Source organism: Tympanuchus pallidicinctus, unplaced genomic scaffold (assembly GCF_026119805.1).
Source record: "Tympanuchus pallidicinctus isolate F22 unplaced genomic scaffold, pur_lepc_1.0 scaffold1, whole genome shotgun sequence".
NCBI classification, from domain to species: domain Eukaryota; kingdom Metazoa; phylum Chordata; class Aves; order Galliformes; family Phasianidae; genus Tympanuchus; species Tympanuchus pallidicinctus.
Genome location: NW_026294618.1, coordinates 74,762,362 through 74,773,797, shown reverse-complemented (window position 1 = coordinate 74,773,797; position 11,436 = coordinate 74,762,362). Strand labels below are relative to the sequence as shown.

The 11,436-nt window shown below is 42.4% G+C and overlaps 1 protein-coding gene across 3 annotated transcripts in view; it reads right to left on the bottom strand.

Annotated features, from left to right (window-relative positions):
* SDCCAG8 (SHH signaling and ciliogenesis regulator SDCCAG8) overlaps window positions 1-11,436 on the bottom strand; it is a 99,917-nt gene that overhangs the window by 2,986 nt on the left and 85,495 nt on the right. For all 3 annotated transcript variants that reach the window (XM_052695703.1, XM_052695693.1, XM_052695687.1), the window contains 2 exons: window positions 1,563-1,689; window positions 309-391 (listed from right to left, as the gene is read on the bottom strand). In XM_052695703.1, coding sequence (XP_052551663.1) covers window positions 341-391; window positions 1,563-1,689 — 178 coding nt within the window. In that variant the 3' untranslated portion in view covers window positions 309-340. The remainder of the gene's footprint in view (window positions 1-308; window positions 392-1,562; window positions 1,690-11,436) is intronic.

Below are 11,436 nucleotides of genomic sequence, written 5' to 3'. Positions count from 1 at the left end.
TCCTGCAAGTTCCCACCAGGTCAAGATTTGTGTGTCTTTCCTTCCAGTTTAAATTTTAAAGGTTTTGTTTATTTTGTCATGTAAACCTGCTTCTATTGTGGAGTGCTTGCCCTGATCTTCAAATGTGGAGAAAAAACCACTCCACAAACAACACACTGACAGTTTCTAGCCCCAAAATATTTCAAACACTTTTTTCTCCCTTTTGTCTTGAAGTGTTTGCCAGATTCAGCCCACATCTGCAAATAGTTTTAGCTTTCTTTCCTCTCTCTCCTTTTTCTCTATATATAGTGTACAGAAAAAATACCTACTTGTTCTCATTTTTCTTCATCCATCCAGGTTTTTATTTGATTCCATCTGTGTCCTGTTTGAGATCTGCATCCCATTTCTTTTCCTGAAATACACAACTGCTTATCTTCCAAGATACAACAGCAAATTTTACATAGTGTATCTGACATCATTTTGCAAGGATTCAGTATAATTGGTTTCTCCCCCTTTCCCCAGAACCCAAGCTAACTGTAAAGGGTAACAATTGAGTAAGGCAGTAAACCAAGGTATATTTTCACCTTTAATCAATACTGATTACACAACTGAAGTTAGAAAATACATCTTTCTAAAATAACTAAATACATCTTTCTCTATGTAAAGTTTCCCATTTATGGTGAATTGTCCTTTTCTTCAAACAATTGTCTGATATTCCAGGCAGCTCTCTTGGGCTGAATCCCAGTTCCCAGAGAACACTGCTGTTTTAAATAGCTGCAAATAGGTTCTTAGTACTCATTTTGTAATAAGTTCTAAAAAATTTTTCTTCTAAGTGTTCCCAAGTAAAAGCATCCTCTGAAGCATAATCAACTTCTAATGAAGATACAAAAGGAAGTCAAGACTTGATAGCAATATAGCTCAATGATAGTTTTCCTCTTTTGTATGATTTTTGTACTTCTTCCCAACTCAATAAAAGCACATTTACTTCCAGATAAAAGAGATTATCAATAACAGAATCCCTGTGGACTTCTTATAAAGTCTTTTCCTATTACTAAGAGTGCTTCCCTTCAAGTAGTCATTTTCATCTGTGAACAGCAAACCTTCCTTAGCTGCCTTACAGAGAGAACACTGCTGTTGCCCTCACGCTTGCCAGTAGTTACTACATGCTGATAACCCAACACTATCTTAGTTACCAGGTTTGTCTGCCACAACAGGAAACAACAGGAAACCCTGCCTCAGCTACTGTTCAAATGATAATGCTGTGGAAGAGCGAATTTGCCTTATCTCTGAATAGGGAACACAAAAATCTTCTGATAAGAAAGCTAGGAATTGTAACCAAGAATAACTGCTGCTGTTCTCCTGTCTCTTCAAAACACTTCTTCCTTTAGTTTAGGCTGAAGTGGGACTCAGGTCCAGCTAACAGTCTCTCTGCAATTTAGTGGACTAATTTCTTTTTTTCATAAGTTAATACCTTATTTAAAACACCAACAAAAGCCAGCAGTTGAAAAGAGACTGCTGGTGGATTTCTCTGCTAAGGCTGTAGAACATCCCCCTCAGACTTCCTTTTCTTTTGGCACAAGTACCTGTGTTCGCAGAAACTGCACTTCTTCTGTCAGCAGCTGCTTCTCTTTGAAGAGCTGATTCTGTTTGTTGAGGAGCTCCACGAGCTGCTGGGCAGTGGCCTGGCAGTGCTTGTCCAGCTGGTGCAACCTGGAGAAAGAGATGAAAGGATTGCACTGTGCCTGAAGTGGGAGTGGGCTGCAGGGCTCAGACATTTGCACTGCAGGTGAAGCTCCCAGGTGACAGAGCGCTGTGTGGCATTGCACTGGGACTGAAGTATTGCTCCCAGGGTGGGCTTGCGGTGCATTTTGACTTGATGCTTTCAACAAGCATTTCTACATGTCTGCCCTTCTCATGACAGGACAGCAAGTCAGTGTCACAACATCAGTAAAGGCCCCAGGGCTGTATCCCAACATCTGCAGCTATGCAAGCTATGCCGTAAGCTATGCCTTGCTCTTCTCCAGCATAGATCAGGTGCTCTCCAACAGAGAGGCAGGGATTTCTCTGGAAAAACACAAAGAGCCCAAGGGTCCTGCTTTGTGACACTGCTATACAGAGGGCAGCTGCACCTTTTCCTTTTAATCCCCAACCCCAGACATCTCCAGTGACTGCTTAGCACTCTGAGTGCCACCGTGAACATTTTTAAGTTTGCCTGGATCTGTAGCAAGGGAAGTAAATGGAAATAAACTGGAAAATGCTTTCACATTAAATGCATTTCTTCCATTCTTTAAGTGGAAACACCTTTAACTAGAAGACCTCACAGATATCTTTGAATCTTTGTAAATATCTGAATCTAGAGAAAAACGTGCCTGGGAAGCAGGAAACAACTTGCTTTTTCTTATGGCTAGTTCTAGATCCAAACTTTCCACTTTTTTTTTTTTAAAAAGGATTTCTTGCTCAACATATTGAAATACAGCTTTCACTAAACAAGGTGCATGCTGCATCTCTCGTACGGTCTCTGTTTTTAATGGAATTAGTTATATGCTCACAGTAAGGCATATGATTTTCAGAATTTTTTACTTTCAAATCCATGTGGTAGCTTAGACTTGTACAGCTGTCATAACTCAGCTAAGATAATTGCTCTGAATATTCACATTCTTAACCAGGATTGTTCAAATGCCTGCATTAGTAAACACCTCCAAATTTCTTGATAGTGAAATCTCAAAATTTATATCAAAAACAGCATTTAGTGGTCTGTATCTGTCAGCCACTTTCTTTGAAGTCAAATTACAGGAATCCCACAGTGAACACTCTGAATGGATATATTTCATCCTGCCCTGTTACTCTGCTAATACATATTGCAGAGAGGGATGTGGGGAGCTGCAGGACCATCTCCTGGGGATCAGAACAAAAAAAAAAAAACTGCAGCAGGGCTGCAGACAGCGACAGCAGGTTTGTAAGCACCCAATGAAGTAAACAAAAAGACCACTTTAATAGCACAGAATATTCTGTTAAATACATACACACTGTGCGTTCAGTTGCATGTTCCCTATACTTTCTAAACTGTAGCACATAGATACATGGGCTGTTCATGCTTGATTTCTTTACTAAGTGAATTCAGGGGCATGGAACTCCCAAAAAAACCCAACAAAAAACCCAACCCAAAACAAAATTTTCTCATACAAAATGCCCTTGCACATTTTTTTTGTGTTCTGTTTTTAAAGATACTTGCACCTACAGAGCATCAGGTCGCTCCCACTGAGTGCAAGGAAAACTGCACTGTTTGCTGGAGGCAGTGGATCAGTTTCAGACTGGAGAGCTGAATTCTGCTTATGATTTTGCCATTGATTTCCTTTAACTTGACATTTTGCAACCTTATCACACTCCTTTATTTGTAATAAAGGCATCTTCCAGTCCTTTATTTATAGAGCACCTACTACTTTATAACAGTACTTGTAGGTAAGTGTAACTGGAATGTGCTGCCTTCAGGCAACCAAAAAAGCCTCCAGTGCCACACTACTTAGGTAGAGCCTCAAGGCTAAGAGATCCCCTGTGTGCACGGTCACCTCAGATAGTACAAAAGTCCCATTCAACAACGACCAACTATAGTCTGGATTCAAGCCATTAAAATGCAAGTTTCTGCTGAGTTCCTCATTACATTAGTACCTTTCCCACGATGCTAGCATTGCAGTCTGTTCTAAGGGTCTTTGAGAGACCACCTTATACAACATTTCTGGCACTGCAACTAAAGACACAGTTAAGTGCACAAACCTCTCATCAACATTTCTGCAGCAAAACGACCAATGCACCCTGCATGCAAAGGAACCTCCACTGAAGGAGCCCACAAGGAAAGGACCTTCCCTCTTCCCTTGTGAGTAGAAGGCTCCAGCTGAAGAGACCACTTCAGTGCAAGGAACCACCTCCAGTTCTGGCACACACACTGAAGTATTTTCCAGCTCATAGAAATTATATCAAAACTACACTTTCTACTAGATACTCAAAGGCAGCCCATGCAAACCACAAAAACATCTCTGGATATGGGCCTTAAGTGCTCTCCATTGTAAAGCTCTGTATCCTACCATATCCTGTAATGGGTAATTTGAATTAACTTTTGTAAATACAGAATTCTCTAGCATGTTTCATAACTTTATCATGTTACATCAGTCTTGCCCCTTAAACAGAGGTAGAAAATGAAGCAAGCGCTGAACTGGGCTTAGTTGGCAGACCAAACCTTTACTTGTATCACCTGTAGCCAGCTCCAGATACAGGGTTAATAATGTTCCTTCCTACAGCTCAGGGTCATGATAACGAGGGAGTAGATCTCATCAGTGCACATCTCAGTCTATTAATTCCCAAATTCTGTCTACCATTCTGCTCTCCCCAAATTACTGCCAAGCTGGCCCTGCACACTGGGACGACCAGCCTGCTCCGGTGCAGTCAGCTCCCGAGGACAGGCTCTGGGCCCTCTCACAGTGTCTGCTATTACGTGTGACATGTGCAGCACAGCCACACATTCCCATATGCATTGTATCTGGCCTGCCTGCTGATCTCGTAAATGATTCAAGATGAGAAATGAACAGCTCCACCCACATTCACTGTACTTCCCATATGTTACAACTGCACATCGATGCCTGCCATCATTTTTACAACTGGGTGACAGAACCTTCTGCACATTTTGCTAATACGAGTGAGTGAGGTTGTGCAGTCACCACATTCACTTCGGCAACACCATCAACTAAGCAAACATGCACCGTGTCCTGAGCGTGAGTGGCCACTGCACAACGGCCCACACATTTCCCAGTGAGTTCATTTTCCCAGTGGAGCATGAAGAGGTCCCCACTTGGGATGTCAGTGGCTGCTGCTGCTCTGTGGCCTGGAAGCACTGAAGAGTGGGACCTTATCCCAAAGTCTGCCATGCTGTTTCAAGGCACAAGGTTCAGAAACATGTTATACATGGACTGCTTACAGGACAACTTTACACCAACGAGTAGCTTCCATGTAGTCACAGCATCCTTAAAGTATTTTTTCACTCAAACTGAGCCAGCCTAAACCAGAATTCCCATTTCTACACAGAGGCAGGGGAAAGACAGTTTTGCACAGAGCATTGTTCCACTGGAGAGCAAAGCAGAGGCATTGCAAGCCACAGCAAGCACTTCATGGTGAGCATTTTGTTCTGATCCTGAACACCTGAGCTTGAGAGCAGCTCTGTGTCAGAAGGGCTCTGGGCTACCTTACCAACTTTGTGCAGCTCATGCTACAGCCCACAGAAGGGCTCATCTCTCACTGCACAGAAACTGAACTTGGATCTGAGTAGGCAGTCCTGGGGTGAAATAGAAAGGACAGGTGCATTTTGATACTTTACAGGTAGGAGCAGACAGACAGAAACTCCATGAACACAGAACGCAGAGCAGATCTAAGGCACCACGGTGAATTCTGCCCAGAGCAATTAACTGCACAAAGCTGGGCTAGTGCCATGTGCCCTACAGACAGGAGTAACAGCTTCCTTTTTCTACAGCCCCAGCACCAATCCTGGGGCACCTGCCAGGCCCCAGCGTGGATGCTATGAGCCCCTGCCCCAGGGAAGTCACAGGCCCATTAATCCACAGGCATCCGTGAGCCATGTGGGAGAGCCGGTTCCACAGGGGCCGGTGGGGCCTGTCAGCCCTCCTCCAGGTTGTAGGGCTGACATGGAAGAAATTAACATGCTGGGATTGGTGGGCAGCACCCATCCATCCAGGAGTGGGGATCAGTCCTTGACAACGCAGAGGCATTAAAAGGTTATTTACTCTTTCGGCACAGTTGGGGAACTAACGTAAAATGCCTTCCCTCTACTCTGCTGAGCAGAATCTGCTGAAATGGAGCAACTGGATTGCAGCAACATGCAGCAGCTAAATCACCAAATCCAATAACCACGCTGCATTTACTGGCACACATCTTAATTAGGTTTTAATACAAGTAATCTGATAACTACTGCTGGCCAGCCTGTGCGGAGCTGTCAGAGCTGAAAGGGCCGTTACCACCCCGCCAAAACCCCCCATCTGTCGGTTGCTGTGGAAACGGGGCAGCCCATCAGGCCAGGGCTCCCTGTGGCAGGGAAGGGCCCGAGGCCACAAAAAGCCTGAAAAGGGGACAGGCAGCAGCATGGTGCAGCATGCCGTCTGCAACGCCTCCCCTACCGGGAGGCTGGAGCACCAAGTGGGAGCATCTTGGTGCCCACGTGCCTGGGGATGGACCTGGCAATCAGGTGCTGCTTCTGGTGACCAGGGGAAAGATGGGAGCAAAGGCACAAACCCCAGGATCCTGCACAGATGCCGCTGAAGGAGGCTCTGCCCCAGAAGGAAGGCGATGGCAGACCTGGTGGTTGTCCATTTGTGTAGTATATGCCAGCCTTAAAAACAAACAGGTTACAACAAGAGGGAACAAACCAGTTAGGAAAGACAACAAAACTCAGCACTTTCCTTCAACAAGCTTTCATCTCTATTAGCACTGACTTAGGGCATCTTGCCTATTTGCTAATTTGCTATTGTACTGAAATGGTAGGAAGTAGTTAAAGTAGGGTACTTCACAGATAGCTGTACAACAACACATTTAAGGAGGTTGGCTTGTATATTCAAATAGAGGGTTAGGAAACACCAGAGCAAAAGCCCTCTGTGCAGCCTCTTCTGGCCCTGGCTCCCACCTCCACAGCAACTCCCCTGCTCTCACCTCTTCCGCAGACAGTTCCCCACCATCACTGCTGAACTGTTTCAGATCATAAGTTCAGACAGTAACTACTCAAACTGTAAACCATAAGTTTTTGTCAAGCCCAATGAAATTACAAAGAACTTAATGTCTTAAAACAAGAAGCACCACACAACCTGAAACACAAATGCTGGTGATCATAGCTTGGCTAAGATATAGCAGGTACCAGCTAGGGCAAAAAAACTAACCCATATGCATCATTGATCAGACTTGCTTTGTCTGTGAGAGTTACAGAAAACAAGACTTGCTGCCACTTGAAGAGTTCAGGTGTACAGCTTATGGTAAGAGAGGACCAGCCTTTCTCAGCAGCCCAAACTGCTGTCACTCCCATCTTTCTTGCAGGGACATCAATATGGGCTCCCTCTTCTTTCCAGCTCAGCTCTGCTACTCTTCTATCCTCGCTTTTCATAGCAAGAGTGAAGTTGCCCCTTTCATAAATATAGTAAAATTTATTTTCAGCAACTCTACATGTCTTCCATCAGCTCCACAGACTACTAGGACATTAAAACTAGTTGTAAAAGTCAGTTCTTGCATTACCATCTGCATCATCATTGTGGTTTGCAACACTCACAAATTCACACAGTTTTAAAGAGAAATTAAACAAGAACCTATAAATTTTGAAATGCAAACAAATAGAGAACTATAACTCAAAGCTTCAATATTATCCTATGCTAGTATTTATTTAAGTTGTTGAGGCACAGATCAGGACCTTGTGACATGAACATCTCGAACAATCTCCCTAAATGCTCCCCAAAATTAAGCATTATACAATCTATCCTTTAAGTGAACCCCATTCTCCTTTCTTGCTTCAAAGGCATAACACTATGATCTAGCTTTGTCATGTTAATTAAAGAAATATATAGAGAAAAAAACTCTTAAAATCCTTGATAACGGTGAATGTCTCAGTTCTGTCACACTTGAAGATGTGACTTCTAATACAGGGAGATGGTTTAGGACACTTTAACAGATGTTTCTGTGGCATTTACCACCAGACTGAAATCCCTACCAAAATTCTGTTTTTCTTCTAAAAGGCCAAAACTGTCGTCTGTTTAGCTGATAAGAAATGCAATCAATACCAATTCTAGTTTAGTAAAGAAAGTACTCGCCTACACTACAAGCTGAACAAACTGACCCAACTCAACTTGAGATTAATATCCCTTGCAGAGTCTGGAATCAAACACTTAAAATGTCCACATTTTACCATGGGTCTCTTGACCCAGACAGTTCTTAGCTAGTTAATCTTTTCTTCTTAATGTGTATTGAGCAATGTCTAAATTCCCCATTATTAAAGACAATCTTAATTACTTCACACACTTCTCAAAAACCAAGTGCATGCCATAACAACAACTGCAAATAGGGTCTAATTAAAAGTTCACACAGGAACAGTAGCTTCCTTTTTTTTTGAGATACCATCACTGACTACTGGAAAATATCTTCACTTTCAGAGCTGGTCCAACAGGTTAAACAAACAGATCATGTAGGAAACCTGAGTCTGGGTCTATTCTTGGGCTTCCAGTAGCTCATGTCTGAAGTGCTGAAGAGAATATTAACAGCCTGCTCTTCAGTAGGGGGTGTTGCAGCTGGGCTGAGCTGATATGACAGTCACTTCTAGCCCACCTGGGTTTGGAAGGAAAGAAACCATTCAAGAGAATGGACAGGGTGTTGTAAAAGATATGGATGAAATGCTTATTAATATCTGAGTCCCTAGGCTAAAGAAGTTTTTCTTCCTTTACAAGAATTCAAAATTCTATCACCCATGATAACGATACAAACTCTGGATCAGCTTTGTTCTAGAAAAGAACAGTTCCTATTAATAGTTTTTGCTTACTGCTGAAAAAAATGTTTACATAATAATTCTCCAAATTATTCAGGCTATTAAATTAGAATGCCGTAAAACATCTTGAGAGAAAAAAGGGGAGCAGAGCTGGAAGCAGACAATGTTATAGGAAAACAATGAATCTTACAGTCAGGCTCTGTTTGTAAAATATTCACCTTCCAATTTGGTTGTGTGCTGGACAGAACAGATTTTACACAACTTCCCAATCAGGAAACAGTGCCTTGGTAATGATGATAATGAGACCTCAACCTTAGCAAGCCTTCAAAAGTGACTGCTAATGTTCAGAAGGATCATTCTACAAGGTACATATGTACATTACTGACATTTTTTTTCTGTACTTGTGTTACTAGTTTTAACACTTTTTTTTGTTTTACTTGTTAGAATGCATGCTACATTTTCCCCACAGCTTACTGTTCACTCTTATTTCAGACAAACTTGAACCTTTGCAGGTTGCTAGCTGGTGTCCACACAAAACAATCCTGATATCCAAGTCAGGGAGATGGAGAATTTTTTAATGCAATCTGCCAAATCTGAACTCTTTCCTTCAGAAACACTTTGCCTTTAAAAAGAAATACCCAGCATGAACCTCATCAGAAGCGACATGTAACAGACAGTACATGTGGTGTTTGGGCAGGCGACAGAGAATTCGAAAAAAGTCTTTACTTTTCTATCCCATGGCATGTGCACAATGTGCATGTGGCCCAAGCTGACATCAGGCATTTGAAGCAAAAAAGCTGATAAAAGCATCAGCTTTAGTTAATTTACTTTTTCAGACATTGTCTTAATTAAAAAAATACTACTGCTAGAAAGGGTAGCGCAGCTGAGCTACAACTGCTTCAGTTGTTTCTGACAGTTGCAATTACAGGCTAGCAGCACAGCTTTGAGTTCAGTCCTGCTGTCCTCACTGAGTCCAAACTAGCTGCTGTCAGCAAGGACTGCAGGCACCGTATTACAGAGAGCATAAAGCTTCTGCATTCAATGCCATTACTACCTATGTTGGAAAGGTAAAATGTTTTGCACCAATGGCCTTTAAATGAGAGCTCAGTAGTGCCAGGTGTAGTCCTTCTGATCCCATTATCTGCAAGGGAGCCTTCCCAATTTAATACTTACATATCACAGCCCTTCAAAATGCTCTTCAACATAAAAAAAACAAGGTTGTTATCCTGAATAGTAAGACTGCTATGAAAATATCAGTGTTAAACATCTTTGCAGGCATCATCCATTAGCTCCTTTGATTAAGTCCCATCACCTTTATTTGCATCTCTGATGTGCAAAATATGCCCCTCTTCCAGCATCATTGCAAATGTGTGACTTTGCCTACAAGCTCTGGAGGACTAAACACATTTGCTTACTTTTAGGGCTCACACAAGGTTATCGTGGTTTTCAAAAATTAATGAAATTATTGATATACAGAGCGTAGTTTTATGCTTGTGACATACGAGAGGATGAAGATAACTTGAGTGTAACAGAGATCATTTGTCTGTGCAGCATATGCAGATACACAACTTTCATACACGACCATTGCTCTCTCCACACAGACCACAATGCTTCCATTTGTGAACTTCTCCCAAGCCTGACTTATTCCCTCCCCTCACATACAGCTCTATCACACATCTATTCTCAAAGTCTATTGCATTTTGGAAAGAAAAAGAAAAAAGGAGTACTGGGGAACATACCGAGTGAAAATATGGATAGGATAATGGGAAGCAGGTGATGTCAATAGATCAGTTGAACAAAGAAGTCCAGGATGTGCATGGGATGTGGAGAAGAGCTGTGCATAGGTTTACCCAAGGAACTTTTCGGCTTTTACTTCCTATTAGCACTGGCTGGGCAGACAAGCATGATTCTACCTTTCCTGAACTGCTGTTGTCATGTAGCGCAGCCCTTTGGACAAGTGCCTATCTCCCTGGCTCCCCTGGTATGCCATAAAGCTTCTGTAGAGACTGAAGCATCTGTAGATTTCTGTACAGTACAGACAGCATCAAGAAAACACTAGGTGAGGAATGTCACACTGAACACCAAAAGCAGGAGAGATAGCATGGGTTACAGAAACAGGTTTTCCATTGGAAACAGCAGAGAAGAAAGCAGTTTCGTTGTGAGAAACCAGGAGTCAGAAAACTAGGAAAAAAAAGGAAAAAAAAGCTGAATGGTCTGAGCAGTATTGTCAGGTGATCTCCATGAGGCTCAGCTCTTGTGAATGCAGAGTCCACACGATCTTTGGCCGTAAACTTTATTAAAAACACAGTGAATTTGCATGTGAAATCTGTGAATATGGCAATTCTTTAGAAGCACTGAAGGAAAACAGGGAAGCATTTCAGAGAAACACATCTTAAAAATGATTCTCTGTAAGAGTGACTATTTCATTAAGTGCATATATTAGTTCAATTTTGGTTTAAATTTACTGAACCAAGCCTGAAGCCTGAACTCAATCTTTTCTACAAAAAAAGGTTTTATTCCTGCTTTAAAGGCAAAAGTCATTACAGTTATCTTCAGCATAACCATTAGCACTTCCACAACAAGCAATATGACTGCAACCCAACAGTTTGGAGAAGAATAACACACTCAGATCACAGCCAGTGGGAAGGGTCCTTTATGCCCTTTCGGTGACAGCACCTAAGGTCATGGATGAGAATAGCCAGCCTAGTATCTCTCCAACAGTGGTACAAGGCTGTTGGAAGTTATCAGGCAATCTGAGCACAAATGTGCCTCCAGCCTGGCTCTCCTATGTCTTGGCTTGGCAAGTCAGTGAGCAGGCACCGGACCCTGCACAGGCATCCCACTGCGGTAAGAATACTGGCATTTTCCAGCAGAAAAATTCATTCTGTCCAGAATATGCATGTACATACACTTCTGTTTTCCATGGAATTTCAGTTATTGTC